At 46.7% G+C, this 20,278-nt stretch overlaps 1 protein-coding gene and 1 long non-coding RNA gene across 3 annotated transcripts; one reads left to right on the top strand and one right to left on the bottom strand.

The window, feature by feature from the left end:
- Positions 1–542: 542 nt before the first annotated feature.
- LOC135416310 (uncharacterized) lies at positions 543–5,771 on the bottom strand. The gene is made up of 2 exons (XR_010431535.1): positions 3,876–5,771; positions 543–3,222 (listed from the first exon to the last, which is right to left on the bottom strand). It is a non-coding gene; the product is annotated as an uncharacterized LOC135416310 (long non-coding RNA).
- Positions 5,772–6,225: 454 nt separating this feature from the next.
- Positions 6,226–12,623, top strand: ZBTB42 (zinc finger and BTB domain containing 42). 2 transcript variants are annotated; one of them, XM_064659341.1, is made up of 2 exons: positions 6,226–6,460; positions 7,854–12,623. In XM_064659341.1, exon 2 carries the CDS (start codon positions 7,868–7,870, stop codon positions 9,293–9,295), a length of 1,428 nt encoding a protein of 475 aa, XP_064515411.1. In that variant the 5' UTR covers positions 6,226–6,460; positions 7,854–7,867; the 3' UTR covers positions 9,296–12,623. The 2 variants fall into 2 exon arrangements, with proteins under 2 accessions (XP_064515411.1, XP_064515410.1); XM_064659340.1 differs by lacking the exon at positions 6,226–6,460 and adding an exon at positions 7,019–7,116.
- Positions 12,624–20,278: the final 7,655 nt, after the last annotated feature.

Raw genomic sequence — 20,278 nt, forward strand, 5'->3', positions numbered from 1 at the left:
AGGAACTCAGTAACGTGATAACCTGTATCTCAAACTACAGCCTGAACTTCCCGATTCTGTGAAGTCTGTTTCTTTGTTGTGAAGCCGTGATGCAGGAGCAAAGTGTTGAGTACAAAAGTACAGGCTCTGAAATAAAAACTCTTCCACAGGCAGGGATCTACCTGTAGGTAAATTCAAACCTACTCAGGTTTCAGGGAGTCTGTTCCCCCTCACTGCACCTTCACCTGGGTACTAAGTGCTTGTCTTCCCATAGACCCAGTCAAGCAATCAGCTTCAGGTATCCAACTCTGCAGCCATACTCTGAAGCTTAATGTTATTCACATATTTCAGTGATTCATTAAAACAGAACTTACACTGAAAGTCTAATTAAGGCTGAAGTTCCACATTCATTTCCAGAGCAGTAAAAGGCAAGTTATGTAAACTCACAGCAAGTAATTCTTCTTTTACCAGAAGAGCAAGATAAAAGCATAAAACACATCCATAGGCAAAATAGTAAAAGAGGGGAGCAAAGGTTTTGGCAGACAGTACGTAAGAGAAGGAAGTCTAGAAAGACATTTTTATTTGCATTTCTTACATGACATTCTCTGGACTTCCCCTCCACCTGGAATACATCAGAGGGAAGTGGAGCGACCAGTGAGATGGCTACTGTATAGCCCTGAGATGACAGCAGCTCTTTTTGACCAGAAAAATTGTCTGTCTCATTCTCCTCCTCCCCAGCCTCCCTCTCTCCATACCTGGGGCTGGAATGCTCTCACTGGCACAGGTTCAGAATTCAGGCTCCCAAAGGAATCAAGCAGAGGGAGCCCACTGAGCCCAACTTCTCTCTGCACACAGCTCCCTGACTCACCCCAAAATCCTTCCTATCCAATGCCACCAAAATCTTCATCCCAACTGCTCTGACTAGATTGTGAACAACATCAAGGCAATGTTGAGGCATAGCAAAGAGCAAGACAGATGCCCATGCTGAAGGGGCCAATACAACAGCACAAAAAGGATACCAGGGTGAGGGAAGAAGAAAACATTCAGGGAGGGTAGGCAACAGGGTTAGAAGATGATGCCAGTGTGAGCACTCCAAATTACAGAGGTTCTTGGAGGTGGGAGCAAGAAGCTTGGTTTTGATTCAGTACCTGATAAAAAAGGAATAGTAGAGGTGATTGCTGCAACTATCAGAATGGGTTTGAGACAGCAGAAGTGGGTATCACCCAGGCCACCAACAGAGATTGTAGCAATGACAATGTGAACTGTGTAACACATGAAGGTTTTAGTATGGGCAATGGAGAATAGTGAGATGTTTGGGATATTCTTATTTTAACTGGCATCTGGGATACTTGTGCTTATACGTGCTTAGGCTGGGTTGATTTGGAAACCCCGTGGAAAAGAAAAAGTCAAGAGAAGACCAAAATTATATGCCACAGATGTGGGAAAAGACAGAATCCTTTATGCTTTGAGATTGCTGATTTATCTAATGAAGAACACAACACTTGTCATAAAAATAATTTCAGCCAACCCCACGAGTCCCAAGAGAGGAATGGATCCTGCTTAAGAGACCTTTTGCAGACAATGGGGTAAGTATGGCAGATTGCTGCCTTACAAATCTCAGGGCAGTAGTTGGAGGTAAAATGGATTTATCCTGAGACAAAACATATTCTGAGGAACAGCTGCTAAAATTGTATCAGAACATCTCCAGTATGAAACCCTTTATTTTAGGTTATGTTTTTGCTTAGTAAGTATTTTCATCCTGAGATTTCCCCATCCTAATATAGCAAAACACTTTTGCAGTATTTAGCTCTCTTCTGGGAGTTACTAAAATAAAGTGCATTGTTAACACAGTGTATTATTTGCTTACAAATAGAGCAACGCCAATTAAATCCTCTCCTTTAATAAGAAATTAGTAACTCTACGCTGGACCTTACCAGTGCTGCTCAGCTTATCTGAGGATACATCAGCTTCTGATTTAAAGACTTTTGTCTGGGTCTGATAAATCTTATGTCTGGTCCCAAAGCAGACACCAATTTTGTCTCTTACTGTCCACTGGTATTTATGGCCTTTCACTGTCATTCTCTATACACCCTGCTACAAACTTCTATACACCTGGTAATTTATAATGTGGGCTCTCAGATTTCCTTCCTGGGCATTGATAAATAAATAAAACAAATATTAAAAAGTAGATACCATGATTGATTGTATTATATTTTTTAAATTAGTTTGGCCAAGAAAACCCATGCAATGTTAAAATACAGGTGACGAGTAAGTGTGAAAGAAAAAAAAAAAACCTGCAAGAAGAGAGTGTGCCTTTATCAATGCCATATCAATTTCCTTCACCACTGCAAAGCAAGAAGCATGCTCCCCTTATGGAAAAAAAAACCAGTGGATTTATAAAGGCTGAAAAACTACCTTCATTTACCATTTCTAGAAAACCAGAACACGTCAGATTGTCACAAAAACAACCAGAAGTTGAGGGTTAGGCAAGCTGAGTGCAACTGTGGAAGACGAATAACTGAGCAGGAGCTGCTGCCCAGCCACTGACAAGGGAGCTGAGGTACAGGTGTGATATTAAATGCCTCGCTGGCTCGGACAGGGATGTTGCAAGCTCTCACTGCAGAGCCGAATGTGACCTGTGCCAGTGGCACCTCTGCAGAGTCCTTTTTGATTTTAATGCCCGTTGCTGGATTGGTGTAGCCTTATTGATAACAACGTTACAGCAAATGGAACGATATGTAATTTACAAATGCAGCTTAGTGCCATGAGCCTCTCCATGTGATAGGATGATTTGACAACTGCCCTGGCTGCTACAATATATACTCACAAATACTGCAGTGCACACAGGGTCTCATTATCAGGGAGAAATCAGCAGGACAGCCATAAAACAAATACGACTCACATAAGCACACTGCTGAGGAGACTGTCTGCAATATATGCTCTGATTAATGTCTGGCATGGCAGCAGTGCAAGTTAATGCTTTCTTGAGTCTTGGATGACGTGCTTGAAAAGATCTTTGGGAAGGTCGTGCCCACTTTTATGACTTGACTGCAAACTGAGCAACCCCCCAAATGCTGACCTTGGATTTGACTGCAGGGTAAGTGCTGGAGGAGATTGCTAATTGGGGAAGCTTCATGGATGCCTATGGCAGCTCCTTGTCTTACCACCATCTTTTAGGGTTAAATTCCTCACAGTTTCACAGGAGGGAATGAAGCATTCAGTCTTTCTAATGCCCGCTGCTGTCTGCAAGGGATAAAACAGCCTTTGAAAAAGTTTGGAAGAACTTCTGCAAATAAACTTCTCTATGACCAATGCACTTAAAATAGCTTCAATCCTGCAAGTATCAAACAGTCTCAGGCCCTGACTCTCCCTCTGAAACGCAACTGGACTATCACAAAGAAGATGCCCTATAAAAAAAAAAAAAAAAAGAACATAAAAGCACTGAAATTATGTAGAAACAAACACAAAGAGGCTTCTGCCCAATGCGGTGAGAGAGAAAATGATTAAATCGCATGAAAAACCTGTTGCTACCGCTTCTGCATTTGGCCAACAAAGAGGGCTGGAGAGGCCCCGCTCGGTAAATACCTACTCTTGTTGGATCAAAGGGGTAAGAATGGAAGCGAGTCCTCGGGCTTTATGGACTTGATCCAGTTGGTTTTTCTACTAATTTCTGTGGGCTTTGGCTGGTGTCCAGACAGCAGAAACAACCAGGAGCAGGGCTAGCCTTGCCTGGCAAGTAGAAGTCCTGCCAGCACCACTGATTTTTACTGTCTCTGTCCTAAACACGGGCTTTCTGCTCAACTCTAGAAGGCTCCATAAGCTGCAAAAGGCTTATTGGAGGCCAGAAGGGTTTTAGCCAGACCCAGGAATGCATACAGCTGCACAAAGATACCCACCGTGGTTGCTCCCAACACCTTCCATCAGTCCCTGTTCACGTTCAGCCATCCTCATGTTTGGCAGCACAGTGGTTGTGATCTCTTCTGAGCACGGACACCAGCCAGAAAGTTCTATTTTGGCCAAGCAGCTCTGCCTGGCTCTGCTCCCTCGAGGAAGGACTGAAAAAGGAGCCTCCTCTGGGCTTCCTAGTAGGGGAGCCTTCAGCCTGAGAAGGGCTCAGGGGCCAGGGAGATGAAAGCAGATGGTTTGCTTACCCCACTGTGCTGTCACAAGGGCTGTCAGAAACGCAGGAGCTCTTGGAATAAAGTTTCTGGGGCAGTTCTTCCTGTTGCCTTGCTTCCAGTAATGACTTTGTGCTTGTTTACATTAGAGAGTTGTACTACCAGTATTTTATACAACCGTAGGTAAATCAGTACAACACCTGTATTGTATCCAACGTTGCCTTGGTGTGAAGCTGAGTGTAGTATTTCTGAGTCCTGAAAAAGCAAGCCAGCAATGTGCCAAATGGATACTTAGAGAAATGGGAATGCTCTTGTATTGTCTGACATTTCGAACTCACTAATGACCACAGACTTACTGTGAAATTGTAATTGGTTTACTAAAAATAAGACACTGTTAGATTGCAGTATACCTAGTTCACAGCACCCAAACAGGAATTAACACCTTGTTTCTTTTTGTAATCTTATTTTTTCTCAACTTATTTATTAAAGAGGAAAGGGCAAAATGAACAATTAATTATATAAAATAAGGGATTTCTGTCAAGTAGCATAATTCATATGAACACAAGATTCTGCCTAACATTTTCAGTGTACAAAGGCAACAAAACTCCACAAGTTAACAAATCCACCAAGCAACTTCATGGAAACTGCACTTGCACTTTGGGGCAGAAATTGCTCCACTTTTGGTAGAGCCTGTAACTATCAGGCTGCGACTGTGGGATGATACAGTCTCTAAAGGGACACAGCTCCTGCTCCCGGAGCATGTCTGCCATGGTGGACAGACCTTTAACTCTTTTGCTGGAGCAGGGCACCTCCACATTCTGGGCTGGAGTTTTCCAATTCGAACTGTAGGAATGACAGTATTACCAAATACTATTACTCTGAGAAGAGCTTTGTGACGATGCAATCATTAACGCTCAAAACCACCCAAATATTCTGGCATTTGCTGCTAATGGAGTTAAACAGTTGAGGTTCGTGACAGAAAAGTGGTGTCGGCGATGCAGACCCCGACTCCAGTGACAAAGAGCCTAAAGATAACACATCAAAGAAACAGATTAAATTAGTAACAAACATACCAATCAACAAACCTGACGTTTTAAGGTGCTAACTGTGGAAAATTACGGAAAATTGTGGAAAAAATGCCTATATATACCTAAAAAGTTGCTACCTTGCGGATATTACAATCCAGGCAAGGCAGCCTAGAGGAAGGAAAGGAAAGGAGTTTCCCCGCTGTACTTGTTGGAGGCTAAAGCACGGGCTGGAGACTCCGGCTGACACCACGCAGGGTGTGCGCAGGAGAGCTTTGAAGAGAACCCAGTGCTCCGCTCCGCTCCCTCTCCACTACCCCGCAGCCACCAGCACTCTCACATTCATCCCTTTTTCTTTCCGAGGGCAACAAAAACCTCAGCATCGATCCGGAGCCTCCATCCATCGCTCCCTGCCTCTGCCTCCCCTCCCGGCGCTGCTGCAGCCCCGGGGGCTCCGGGACAACCCACAGCGGCGACATCCTCGCCGCTTCCAAGCGGGGCCGGAGCGGCTCCGGCAGCCGCAGCTTCCCAGTGGGTTTCAGCGGCGTTTGCCGGGTCCGATCCCGGGCTGCGGTAGGAATTGCGCTGGGAACCTTGGTGGGGAACCGCGGCGGGGAACCCCGCCCGCCGACCCCGCACCCTCCTCCTCACTCACTCGCGGCGCTCACTTTTGATGCGATCACGGCTAATTAAAATTTAAAATTCAAATCGACTATCGAAAAGGTCATCTTGGAAAAAAAAAAAAAAAATCCGCCAGCATCTGGGATTTTTCAGCTGGCGCGCAACTAAAGATAAACCCCTCGGGGCGGGGGGCAAGGGGGGGTCGGGAGAAGGAAGCCCCGCGCCCCTCGCCCCGTCCCCGCGGCGGGGCAGCCCCCGCGGCACGTCGGGCTGCAGCGGGGCGGGCGGGCGGGGAGTTGGGAGCGGGACGGCGGCGCTGCCAATGCAGCGGCCGGGAGGGAAGGGAGGGAGGGAGGGAGAGAGGGCGGCAGCGGCGGCAGCGGCGGCGGCGGCGGCGGCAGGAGGAGAGGGAGGAGGAGAGGGAGGAGGAGGCGAGGGGGAGGGCGCAGGCGGCAGCGCGCACCGGCCGGCGGCGGCGGGGCTGGCCGGGGCGGCGGGGCCATTGTGTGGCACCAGACGGGGACACGGCGCTCCCTCGCGCGCCCTCAGCGCTCGCCCGCACCCGCCGCTCGCAGCAGCAGCGGCGACGGCGGCGGCGGCGGCGAAAGTATCGCGAGAGCGGCCGGCGAACAACCTGCTCCCCAGCCCCGCGCCGCGCCCGCGGAGCGCCCGCGCCACCGCGCACATGCGGAGCCCGAGCGCCGCCGCCGCCCGCCGGTGAGTAACGCGGGCTGGGGGACACCCGCCGCCCCGCCTGGGGAAAGTCCTCCCCGCAAAGTTGGGTGTAAAAAGGTGTGGGGGGGCGAGCGGGGGGGGGGAGAGGGAGGGAATCCCAAAAGCGCCTCCGCGGTGCTCCCCCCACACACCCCTTCGCACCGGCGAAGGTCACCGCGGCGGGGTGCGGGGAGCAGCAACTTTGCGGCGGGAGGTAGGGTCCGGTTTGCGGAGCAGGGGGGTGCTGGGGGTGGTGGTTGTGGTGGTGAGAGTGTCCGTGGGGGGAGGCGGGCTCGGGGCAAGTTTGTGGGATTTAATCGCGGGCTATAAATGGGGCTGCTGGAACTTTAAAAGGCAGCAAGCTGTGGTTGGCTGGTAGCGAGATTTGGAGTAACATATGGCATTAAAAGGCGCACAGCTGGAGGTAGCATTTCCATCGCAGTGAAGTCAGAGCAGCTGACTCTCCAGCTTGCGGTGTAATTAGCAAACCGAGCACTCCTCCTTCCCCTCCCTCCCTCCTCCTCCTCCCTCCCGCCTGCCTCTCTCTCTCTCTCTCTCTCTTTCCCTGCTCTCCCCCCTCCCTCCCTCCCTCCCGCCGCGCCTCGCTCGCACTCGCACCGCGCTCCCTCCTGCCCGCCCGGCTCCGCGCCCCGCGCAAGGTAAGCGCCCGGCCGCGGCACGCAGCCGGCTGCAGCCCCAGCCCTGCCCTCCCGCCGGCCTGCCGACGCTTATTTTCCTCCTTAGCTTTTAATAACTTCAAGGGAAACTTTTTCCTCTCCCCCCTCTTTTATTCCCCCACCCCAGCCCCCCGCCCGCCCCTTTCCGCATGCGGGGGCCGCGGCCGCTCCCGCCCCGCGCCCCCCTCCCGCGGATCCGCCGCTCCAGCCGCCGCTGTTTTGTTGTGATTCGGTGCATAACGACTGAGGATAAAGTTTAAATGTGCGTGCGTCTATGTGTGTGTGTGTGTGCGTGACGCGGAGAATATGCTTTATTAAAAGATGCCCCAAGTTAGCGTTGCTGGGAAGACAGCCTGGGAGTTTACGGTTTTTTCTTTTTCTTTTCGGGGTGTGTGTATGTGTGCTTTCCTCCGCTTAATTTTATTAAAGTGCTTATTGGGAGAAACAAAGGTTGGAGGGGCTGCTGCTTTACTAGCTTTTGTTTACTTACAATCAAGTTTTTCCTGTTCGGAGCAGGTGCGAAAGGATGAGAAGCATGTTGTGTTGGTTTTTTTTTTTTTCCCTCCCCCCCTTAATAAAACTATTACAGACAATTAACAGTAAACGTTATCTCCAAGGCTGTTTCTTTGGCTTGGGTTACCAAAAAGCCGATCTGTTTGTTACAGCTGCTAGGAGGCTTTAGTTTACAGTAGCATTCAAGTTTTTCCTGTTTTGAACAGGTTATGAAGGAAGAATGGAGTTTCCAGACCATAGCCGCCAGTTGCTGCAGTGTCTGAGTCAGCAGCGTCACCAGGGCTTCCTGTGTGACTGTACTGTTTTAGTTGGAGAAGCTCAATTCAGAGCTCACAGAGCCGTTCTTGCCTCTTGCAGTATGTACTTCCATCTTTTCTACAGGGACCAGTTAGACAAAAGGGATATTGTGCATCTGAACAGTGACATTGTCACAGCCCCTGCCTTCAGCCTGCTGCTCGAATTCATGTACGAGGGAAAGCTGGAATTCAACAGTCTCCCGGTGGAAGATGTGCTGGCTGCGGCGAGCTACCTTCACATGTATGACATTGTGAAAGTCTGCAAGGGCAAGTTGAAAGATAAAGAATTATGTCCGGAAGAGAAGATTAATGATGAGGCGGCTAGTTTGGAGAAAGCGGAGCATTTTCTAGACGCCGGAGTGCCCCTGGTCCACGAGTTTGACCCAGGAAACAAACAAAAATTCAGCGTTGCAGAATACGAGAGAGCAGCAGGCAAAGAAAAGGTCAGCAGTCACCCCGCCTGGTCCTCTGATCATATAAGTGTCAGCTCTGTGCCGACAGAGGCAGAACCGTGCGCCGCAGCAGCTGGAAAAACAAAGGCTAATGTCAATAGTTCCACAGGACCTTTGTCCCAAAGGTCTGTTAACCATCCCCTGGCTTCGAGTGATGTGGACTGTGCGCTGGATTTGTCTTTCAAGCCCGTGCCGGGGAGAGATTCTTTACACCCCTCCTATGTCTTTGGACAGCTGGCTTCCGACAGCCAGCAGCAGGGTACCGAGCCACTTGTTAAAGATGAACAAGACTTGCTGTCAGATCAGGAGGACAGTGAAGCCAGGAGTCCAGAGAGTCAGCATTTTGGGAATTCAGCCAAAAGCCTAGTGACAGGGTTAGGACACATGTTCGCGGGGAATGGCAGCTCTCATGCCCGAGAGGAGGATATAGATCAAGAGCGAGACGAGAGCGAGGACGACATGGATTCGTCGGACATCTCCTCGGGTGTCCTCGTGCCTCCTGGGCATATCTGCATTTGTCCCCTCTGTAGCAAGGTGTTCCCGAGCCCACACATCCTTCAGCTGCACCTGAGCTCTCACTTCCGTGACAAGGACGGCTCCCGGACCCGCCTGTCCCCCGACGGGTCAGTCCCCACTTGCACCCTCTGCGGAAAGACTTTTTCTTGCATGTACACGTTAAAGAGGCACGAGAGGACTCACTCGGGGGAGAAGCCCTACACCTGCGGCCAGTGCGGAAAGAGCTTCCAGTATTCCCACAACCTCAGCCGCCACGCGGTCGTGCACACCAGGGAGAAGCCCCACGGGTGCAAGTGGTGCGAGAGACGCTTCACGCAGTCTGGGGATTTGTACAGACATATCCGCAAATTTCATTGTGGCCTTGTAAAGTCCTTGGTTGTTTGAGATGTGTGATTTTTTTTTTTTTTTTTAAATATCCCCCCCCAGCCCTTTTAAAACAAAACAGGAAAAAAAGGCAGCATCTGAATTTTAATTTCCCCCCCCCTTTCCTTTATTTTATTTTGGTGATATTCACTTCAGGTATATGATCTTTAAAAGATGCAGAGGTATACACTCCAGAGGCCTTTCAATGCAATCCTTCCACCTCTCCAACTACCACCTTCCCCTGCCACCCTCCCTACCCAGCACTGTCCTTTAGGTCTTCTCTTGCGCACCCATGTTACATTATTAATGTGAAATGATCTTAAGTAATTCTGCAATGATTTAGCATCTGTTTTCACACTGGAAGTACTTTCTTCGTGGTCAGGGTTTTGTTGGTTTGGTTTTTCTTTTTTTTTTTTTCTTTTTTTTTTTAGCTTGAAGAAAGATTATCAGCAAATTGCAGAGAAAAATTTGGATTCCTTTAAGCTCCCCTAATGCTCTCTGCGTGTTGCAGAGAATCATCTGAAGAGTTGAACTATGATTTAAATACATTTTGGTGTAGAGAAACTTGTCCACACTTCTCAGAGTGAGCAGACGTACTTTTATTTTCTATGGTTAGATGAGACATTAAATTGGCCCAAATTTTAAAGGGGTTGAGGATTCCTGGCTGCGTCTTTAGTATTGTTCATTTTTTATTCTCTTTATTCCATTAGTGTAGTTCCACAGTTGGTCCTAAAATCTAAATGAGAAGTTTTTGCCTCGGGACTTGACTTAAATTTTCCCCTCCCACCCATTCTTCTCACTGGGCTTGACCTACTGAAAAGCTACTTTTGAGCATAGAATGTAGATGGAAAAACTCTTTCTGTCCACAGCGTATTCACTCCCAAAACATTAAGGATGCACACTAAGACATACAAAAAAATCATACGATAAGTGAATATTTTCATTCCCATATTGAAACCCAGAGGCTGATCCTGTCCCCCTTGGAGGGGACAGCAGCCCTAAAGTGGCCAAATACCCCTCCCAATATCAGGCTCCTGGGGTTTCTTAGTTCAAGCTGACTCGTACCTTGTGTATTAGGAGATGCCCTGCTGTCTTGTCCAAAAAGTTTGCTGCCGTGCTAAAATAGCAGCACGAAATTATATTTTATTTTATTTTTTGTGAAGTTGGTGAATCCCTCTGAGCCAGATCGTGCAATCAGCGGTGTTTCGAAGGGGCAGCGTGAAGACGAACCGCTGGAGGGAAAGCGTGGCCTAACTTTCTCCCCCGTGTCCCACCTTTTCAGGGGAAGTTTTTGGGGGTATTTTTAGGTGGAGTATTTTGTTTTAGGGTTTTTTTTTTTCCTCTTAGTTTGTTTGAGGCTGCCTGTAACTATAGCCAGTTTTACTCCAGATAACTCAGTTTCTTGCCTAATAGAGCATCCTTTGGTCTGTGCATGTCGGCGGATATCAGATTATTCCCTTCCAGTCAAATTACCCATTCAAGGTACATGTACATGGGACTGAACTATAATAATAATAATAATATCTGGGGGTTTTGAATGTCGTTCTGCTGCATTAGCGTTGCTTCACCAGCTTTCCTGACACTCCTGGAGTTGTTTTGTGAAACTTAAGCATTTATTTTAAAATGAATTTGAAGCACTGAGTTAGATTATTTTAAAAAGTTGTGCTTAAAATACTGTATTGTATCTTATGAAGAAAAAACTTCCCAATGCCTTTCCCCCTCTGGTCCAAAAACTGAGCACTACCTACATAAATAATATGGGATTGACTTTTTTTTTTTTTAATAAGTACTTCCTCTTTTAAAGAAAATCAGGATATACTTGTTACAGCCTCTTCTTATTATTCATCTCTTAAACTATGAATGTACATGTAATGTGAAATTTTGCTTTTATTTATAGTTTTGGGTTTTGTTTTCAGTCTGATTTCTCAACTGTAAAATATTTTTGCTGAACTTGTTACATATGAAAGTTGTGGGAGAGTACTGTATCTTGAACATAAGTGGCTTTGGTACTGTGGTCTTATTCTACTTAATCAGTTTTTTCTTTTTTTCTTTTTTATTTTTGCTGTGATTGGAAATAGCACTGAACAAAATCTACTAAAATTAAGTTATTTTTCTTTCTACTAAAATTAAGTTATTTTTTTCTCCTGAAGATACTTGATATAGTATTTATTAGATTTTTTTTTGTTTTTGTTTTTGAAGTGGAATTATTACTGTTAATCTATTTCAAAACTAGTTAATTTACACTTCACTTTAAATTTTATAACAATGGGTTTTGCATGTTGAGCAACATGTAAAGAGTTTAATGTAGAGTCAGCATTACTGAAGCTGGTAATCTTAATTTTGCATTCTTGTGACACTTTTGTTTGCATTTCAGTCTTCAATTACTGTGTGTTTTTATTTTTTTAGAAGATCATAAAATAGGATGTGCCATAAGAACATCATTAGCGTATGGAGCAGGGAAAAGTTGAAACAAGTTTGTGTCTGATCTTAGTATAGAAATAATTCATTAAACTGATGCTATGAGCATGCTCTGTACTGCAGTGAATATGGGGCAAAAGTTGTTTTTGTTTTGGTTTTTTTTTTCTTAAATAAGGAAAAAAAAAAGACTTTCTCATTCTTGACTACATCATGAACACGCTGTTCTCATAGTCTGGTATTTGTGTTCCCACTCCTCATAGCTTGAATTTATAAAGTAAAGAAATGTTTGCACTTATTTTTGTTCTTAAGGTGACTTTTTTTGGCTATCTCTCTGTGTGTCTCTTATTTTTAAGTTGCAATAGCTTGGAGCATGTTTTCAAAATGGTTCATGGCTCTACGGAGAAGTACTAAAACATGGCACACTTAACACTTGTCTCTTCATAAACTATTTCTCTGTGGGGTGGTTACTGTCTCCGTAGGGAACGGTCCTGCTCTGCATTTTAAACACTGGATTTGTCTTCTACTACAAACAAATACTGTGAAGTTAATGTAAAAAAAAAAAAAAATCATTGATATTTTTAATTGTTTTTAATCTTGGTGCAGTTCAGATTAAATATGTATATTTAAAGACACTAATTTTTGTGGGAGAGTTTTATAGTATACAGTATGTAGAGAAGCTATTGGAATGGAATATATTTTATAAAAATGTTCTATCACTGTTTTATAGTGAACTATTTTTCCTTCAGTGTTAGTGTAATACTGTTAGTCTAGATATGACAATCGCAGGAAGAGTGATTCAAGCTACTGTTAGCGCTTAGTTTTGCGTGGAGTTCTGTTTGCAACTGTATTGGTATGTGCTGTACAATGTGACAATCGTGACTAGGATTGTTGTTTATAAATTTACACAAAATAAAACGTGCTAGAATTGTAAGCTTGAGCCTCCTCCCCCCTTTAGCGGAAGGGGTGTGGTGTTTGGGGTTTTTTTATTCCACATTAATATTTGTTATTATTTATAAATATTTTATAATTTGCTGTTTTTCTTATAATTATTATTATATACTTTAATAATTCCTTTCTTTTTCAGGGCCATGTGGAATTTTAGGCCTGTGAGGAGCTGCCATGTCTCAGTCAGAGCCTGACTGAGCATTTCCTTAGTCACTGGGCTGGACCTAAACCAGCACCACTTCTGCATTTTAACCAGAGTTACCGGGGATGTTTGAAGCGGCTCAGCTGTCCCTTGAGTGAGCTGTGTATCAGCCCTGCCCTGAGTGGTGCTGTGACAGCCACGGGTGGGTGCTGGTGGCCAGGTGACAAACCTGTGAATGCAGAGGTGATATGGTGGCCAAGGACAGCCCAACAAAGGCACTGGTGCCACCGGTGGGCTGATCCCAACACCACATGGGCTAACTGGCATGAAGGGCTTCTCTTTAAGTGCTGAATCTCTCCTAACCTTGGCAGAGCTGAGGTCTGATCCACTCCTGCTAATGTCCCCCTTAAAACTTGGGCTGAGTTCAGCAGGAGCTGGGCTTGGGAGGGAGAAGGCACAAGCTGTCCTTGCCAGCTGCTGCTCAGGGGAGGACAATAAGCTGGTGTGCCTGTTTGCTGGTTTGTGCCTGTACTGTGTGCACTGTGCCTTGTGTTTCTTAATTATTTGGAAGTGAAGTATCCCAGAAGAATCAAACTGCCTCAAAATGTTGCTGGTGGAAGGGTGGGCAGGTTATAGTTAATGCTGGTGGGGAGGCACAGCAATCTCTCCCCTCCCGCTATCATGTAGCTGCTGCTTTGCAGTCATCTCAAAATAGGTGGTTATTTCTTTCCTTCAAGCATGTGTCCTTCCTTATAGATCCTGTGCCTCCATCCCCATCTGCAAGGAGGGCAGAAAGCTGCTGAAGATGCGTGGTGATCCTGCTGCAATGTGGTGAAGTGTTAGAAACTATAAATATTTATATTTTTTTTAGGTTTTTTTTTTTTTTTTTTTTAATTTCCCCCCCTGAGAGATGGGTGTCCCTGCTAATTTGCAGCGATCTCTTTCCACTCTTTTCTGCTGTTTTGGATGTATGGAAGAACATTCGAAGGTGTTCTATCTCCTCCCTGCCCCAAAAAAGAATTACATAAATTTTACCCAAATCTGAGTGCTGTGCTGGGGAAGGAGGAGGCAAAAGGCTTTTCTTTGAGGGCGAGGGTGCTCAGAAGGAAGCAAGCTTGAAGCTAAACCTGGGAGGTGGATGGCTTGCAAACAGACTATAAATAACTGTGAGTAGATTGAGGAGAGCAGCCCACATCTCCTCTGGCATGGGCATGCTGTGCCCATTTTCTTTGTTGATAGCAATTGCTAATGTGAATTCTGGCACTCCAAATCCTGATGCCTGTTGTTCTGATAACATAATTAAATCTTAGGAATGTGAAATATAAAAAGCTTTGAGAAGAAACCAGGCCACTAAGCGGATACTGGGGGGGGGGGGGGGGGGGGGGTGCAGGCTGCGTATGTACCAAATAAGCAATAGGATTGCTCTAGGCAGGATTCCCTGCCTTGCCAGCTCATGGCTATGTTGGGAGTGATCCTGCCCTTCCTTGTGGGAAAGGGGGTGACCCCTGGGAGCATCTGCTGTACTAATCCCATGCTGCAAGGGCTGTCATCTTCCAGGATTACAGCATGTCACGGGCTCCTTAGGTAGGCAAGGGTCAGCCCTGCCAATGCCAGCAGTTTGGGTTCCTGCTGCCCTTGCAAAGCCTGGTTCTCCTTGGGATGAGTGTTGGGAAACATTTTTGTTTATTTTTAGCTTTTGTTTTGAAGTGCTAAGTGCCTTCTGGAGGTGGTCTGGCCTTGGTATGCACAGAGGTGGCTGTGGATTTCCAGGTGCATCTGGCTGTGTGTCATCAAATGCTGCTGTGCAGCTGAAGACCACAGAGAAATGGCTTTTTCCTAGCTTAGGTGATGGGGTCTGGGTTTGGACCAAGTGCCTCCCAAGCACTGAGGGAGGGTTCATGCTGATCCATGGGAGTTGTCACCAGGTGAGGTCCCTGGTGCTGTTGGATCCTACGTTGTTGGAAGCACTGCGTGAGTAGATCTTATTTGTTGCTCAAATTAGATTCTTGCAAGTGAAATAGGCCTCCAGGCACGTTAATGAGGGAGGTCCCCCATGAGAAGGTGGAGGGGTAGAGGGGTCTTTATATTGCCCAGCTGGTTGGTAGTACTGTCACCTTCCAGTGCTTCCCTGGTGCGTGGGGTCAGACTGTGCCACCCTGAACTTCGCTTGCCCACGAGTGTCTTTCTGTGCTGTTCTGCTGAGCAAGGTGCACAGCAGAACATGAAACAGCAGCGGTTATCTGAGGGAATCAATGGCAGGTGTGACCCAGCAAAAACAGCCTATGTAGGGCAAAGCTGGGCTCAAGTCTAGCCTACTGTGCAGTTGGTGTGTGAATACGCCTTGTCCTGCGAGGAGGAGGAATCACGAATGGAGCCACGACTGACTGCCTGGAGAAATCTTTATCTCAAATGACTTGATGTTTTGTGCTGGGGAGGACCCGGCTGGAAATGCTGCAGGTTGAGCAGCTTTGACCAGCGACACGTCTTGGAACAACTGAACTGAGGGATCCCAGTTTATTATTTTTCAGAGGTGGGATGAGCCGCTGCAGAGAGATGCCAAGTGCTTTCCAAGCATGCACCCTCTGTGTTTGTGCTGTAGCCCTACGCTCTTCCTGACACGCTCTTTTCATCCCAGTTAAAAAAAAAAATTGCAGTTTAACAGGAGGAGAGTGAGCAAACACACTGGTTATTGTTACCTGTTTCCTGTTTGTTTTTCCCTCTTGTACAGCTGCTCACTTCTGTACACAGCTGGCTCCCCTGCCCTTTCAAAATGATGTGTTGCAGAAAACTGAAGTACTTGCCAACCTGGCTTTACAACAAAAACCAAACAACAAAACCAAACCCAACTACCCCTCACAACCCCCCGTTAATATTCTTGGGCCTTTGTACATCAGCCTCATATGTGCCCTACCCCACCTAGAGGAGTTTGGTACAGATGGGGATGAAGGGTGGTGCTACCACCAGCCAAAGCAGCCTGGGCCAGGCAGTGCTGCCAGCGTTTTTCAGTGGCAGAGAGTGGGCTCTGGCGTCCCAAGGGGTTTTGAAGGCTTTTCCCAAGGGGTTTTTAAGCAATATATGTTGTAGATGTCAGGATAGAATTGCTAGGAAAGGGATGGTATCAGTCTTAATAACATAGGAATTTGAGAAAACAAAGTTCAAATGACCTTATCCACAGGTTACTTATCCCTAGGGATAACTCAGCCCACACACTAGGTACTCTCTGTTCCCCAACCTTCTTTATCTCTCTCTCTTTTCTGTGCTATCCAGGTGGTGTTACGAACCATCTGCTGCAGTGATTCAGCAGAATCCATTTAGCGCTTTCCCAGAGAGGCCAGCATCTGCCAGGCAAGGGGGAGACCGTGGGGAAGCCCAGCACATCTGCCACTGTGTCTGCCAGCAAGGTCTGGGGTCAGCCCCCAACCTCCTCCGGGCCGCCCCGCGGGGCGCAGGTTGTGTGGGGGAGCACAGCGATCTTCACCCTCATCCTCGTGGCTTGTCTGGCTCGATCCGGGTGGTTAATTATCAAATGGCTGATTTGGCTTTGGAAGGGAAGAACTTCCTTCGCACTTTGTGGTGTTCTGCGGTGTCTGGCCAGTGTTTGGCAGGCGCTGGACTTCCTGGCTGGCACAAGATGGGAAAAACACGGTGCCATCTTCGTTCCCAAGGTCGTGCTGAGAGCAATTGGACTCAAAAGCACCTGTGCATAAATACATGATCTCCAAGGTGGGGGCAATAAGGGGCTGGATTCCCCTGTGGGGCAGTAAGGCAGCTCCAATCCAGCAGGATTTTGCAGAACAAATGCTGTCTGGGGGCAGAAAGGGTAAAGCCAGTTCTGCCTTGGGTATCTGGAATTCCTTGGTGTAGGAATTTGCCTTGGGGCAGTTCTTGGGGAGTGTGAGAATTGCTTGAATATTGTTCTGGGATGGGGGGAAGATGATCTTTCAGATAACATGGAGAATTTTGTTAGCAGTGCTGACTTCCCAACCTATTGGTAAGAGTCAAGCTAATGCTTGGCAGCAACTGCCAAATACTGTGTCGGTATAAAGAGTAACTACCTGGCAGTGTTTTCAATGCCTGTACATATCTGAGCCTCTGGCAGGAAACATAATAGATTTTGTGTTCAAAAATCCATTGCATCTGTGCAATTGGTAATGGCAATGAGCACGGAAAGAGGACCAGGAACATCACATTTCTCATGTACCGGAAGGTATCTTTGTTTCATAGAGGGCCACTGACGTTTGGAGGAGCAGAAGCTGCTCTATCCCTCATTTTGTAAATTAGATAAAAATATCTTAGTTTTGTTGTACTAAGAGTAGTCACAGTGACTGGGGTTTCAACCCTTCTGATGTCTAATCAGCTGTCAGAAGAAGCTGTTTTCCTTGTAATCATTTCCTCAGAGACACTTTTACACATCTAACAATTTTGTTTCTGAAAATATTTTGTAAGCAAACCCTTTCACCATGTTGCTGTCAGAGGATATACACCAAATCCTTGGAAGAGGAGGGAAAGAGACCTTGTCTGGGCATCTGGTCTGTCCTGCTCCGGGGCAGTTTTACCTGACAGATATGTGTCTAACCTGCTTGTGGGACCCTCATCGGGCATTCTATTGATGTCCACCTCTCCCTTAGCCTAGAAAACCCTTTTTTCCCCCCTGATATCTAGTCCAGGTCTTATGCTCTGATGTTTTACCTTTGCAGGTGGATAAGGAGGGAGGCTCTACTGGCACTGTGATGACTGAGATGCAAAATGGGCTTATGTGGGGGACTGACCCAGTTTATAAACTAGACCTGGATGCAGTCTTGGGCAAAGCAGCAGAGGAGCTTATTCTAAAGCCCCCTGGATGTTTTATTTCATAGCCAGTAAGATATAGGAAGCCCCAGGGCGTAAGCTGCTGTCTCTAGGTGGGCAGCATGAGAAATGGGCTGTTGTGTCAGTGCCTGCACAAGTGCCTTCTGTAAAATGCACAAGGTTAAGGCTGTTTGTTCTTCAGGACACTCTTAGGGACTGACCTCTGCTTGGCCAGCAGTAGGCTGTGTTCTTCTGGGGCTTCTCTTAGACTTTTGCTTAAGGTAGAATTTTGATCTCTTTTTAATGAACACAATTTAAATTTTTTTTTGGGGGGGAAAACCCCGGGTGTGATTGCCTTCCCTTTTTTTGTAGCCTTCAAACTGAACCTCTGGTTCTGACTTCAGAAATGACCTCATTAGCCTCTTACTAATGAAAGTAATTTCTCTTGCATTAATTCAAAAGTAAGGTCTTCAGATAGATTGTGCTTGGAAAAGGGGGGCAGGGGCCAGGCTACACCAGGGTTATTAACTGTGTGAGTCTCATTAGACTGGCGCTGGACCAGGGGGACAGTGTAGCCTGTGGTGGTGTTGGTAAGTGAACAAGGTAGTGAATGTGAGGGTCCTTCCTGCCTTCAGCCTGGTAAGGTCTGAGCGCCTCAGCTGACAGGGGTATGGTGGACAAACTCACTGCTGGAGGGTAAGGGGTCCAGGGCTGCTGGGGGAATGCTGAGAAACACCTGGGCTGTGAGACCTGGTGCTGCAGGTGCCTGTATCTCTGCTCTGCTTCAGGCTGATGGAAGGGTGAAGCAGGATTAATGCCTTCTCACTGTCGTTCCCTGGTCTGGGCACTTTGTCTCCTGCTTCTCCTACACCTGGCAGACAAACTTTCAGCTCCATGCCTCTCAGGGAGTGTGGCAAGTTTGCTTAAGCTCAAGTTTACCCAGGAGGCTGTTTTGCTTTAGGTGTGGAGCAGGTCTGAGGGAGCTCTGCAGAGCTGCTGAGCTGCAATCCAATCTGAGTTTCAGTGCCATAAAAGTGGAGCACTGGATTCCACTCAGCTCCATGTATCCGGAGGTGTTAGAATCTCAAGCACTCGGTATTGTCCTGTCTGGACCTTCTTGAAGCTGGGGAAGGAAAGGAGCTGGAGTCAATGATGCCATTCAATGAAATAAGCCTGGGATAGCAGCACTTGCCTGGGAGGGTTGCAGGCAGAGCTTCAGCCTTTCACAGCGTTTTGGAACTTGAACATGCTGTTTTCAGCCTTACTGAGCGTCCCACTGCCTGGGGTGCAGCCAGCAGTGTCTGGAGGTTCGTCATCCCCTGCCGCAAGGGCAAGACTTGCCCAAAGAGACAGTGAAAGAGAGAGCCAGGCTTTGCACCCAATGGATGAGGACAATTTTGAGGAGGTCAGAATGTGGGTTGCAGACTTGAACAGAGAAGGTATGATCAGTTTTTGGGGCAAAGCACAGGGCTCTGGGCCATGGTCTCACCCTAAAATGGTGGTGATAGTGCTTCTGCTTCTTGTTGCTGGTGTAACGGGGCCGAAGTGCTCTGGCTCGTGGTGGGGCAGATGAGCTGCAATACTTCTGAGTGCTGCATTTAACTCCTCACCATCAACATAATCAGGAACTCCTGTTACCTCTAAAATTAGGCTAAAAAGTCACCCAAGACTTTCAACAACAAAAGCCACCTGCTTTACTGGGCTCGGGTTTTTTAAGCCTTGCTGCTTGTAAAACTAGAATTTGAAAGATCAGACAACACTTTGTTCTACAGTATTTGCAAACATCAAAAGATGCCAAAACTTACTGAGTACTGCTCTGAAGTATGGTGTGAGCCCAATGACTTCCTCGAAGTGTTCACATTGCCTCCAGTAGCATACTGGCAAGTTCTTGCAATGCTTTATATTCACCTTCAAATAAGAAGTTCTGGGGTTTTGTTTCATTTATTTCAAACCCAACAAAAAAATGTCAACTGCTTTTGGAATATGGAAACTTAGGGAGATTTATCTTGGAAATGATTTTTCAAAACATGCCTTTTTGTGTGTGTTTTTCTCTGTTCACTGGGTCTTCAGGGTATGCGATGCGGCTGCGTGCAGTTGATGGAGCACAGGGGAGTGCAGGGAGGTATCAGGAATGTAACTACAAAAGCCGAATTTGTCCCCCAGGATGATCTCATGCGCAGTCATGATATCTGGATCTCTCAATTCTCCTCTCAAGCTGACATACCTAAAAGCCTTGCTGCTAAAATGTCAGTGCTGGGAGTTTCCCTGGGAGAGCCTGTCTCCACATCATGACCTGGCACAAACTCCCTTAGCTTTTACAACTGTGTGGTGTTAAAGGGTTCTGTGGAAGGAAAATAGATGTAGTGAGAGCTCTTACTGCATCGCTGGCTTCTGGCACTGCAGCCAAAGCTGGCTGATTCAGTGGGTTTTAAAAAATGAGTTGAAGTCTGATTTTTTTTTTTAAGAGTTGTGTTTTTTAACTCTGCTAAGGAAAGTATTAGATTGGCAGCCTTTCAGGTAAAAGTTTTCAGGTTTGCCACCCCTGCAGATTTTCACATGTGGAGGTACCAAACTGGAGAAAATATAACACACTTTCTATAGAATTGGAAATTCTATAGAAATTGGAATTTCTATAGAATTGGATAGCTGGCTGTGTCCTGGGAAGCTCAGCCCCAGGGGGGCAAAGTCCAGCACAGCAGGGCAGAATTTTG

The sequence above is a fragment of the Pseudopipra pipra genome, chromosome 6 (genome assembly GCF_036250125.1).
Source record: "Pseudopipra pipra isolate bDixPip1 chromosome 6, bDixPip1.hap1, whole genome shotgun sequence".
In the NCBI taxonomy this organism is placed as follows: Eukaryota; Metazoa; Chordata; class Aves; order Passeriformes; family Pipridae; genus Pseudopipra; species Pseudopipra pipra.

Bases quoted from the DNA above. Each gene is read 5' to 3' on its own strand.
- ZBTB42 (XM_064659341.1), top strand. From the start codon at position 7,868: ATGGAGTTTCCAGACCATAGCCGCCAGTTGCTGCAGTGTCTGAGTCAG.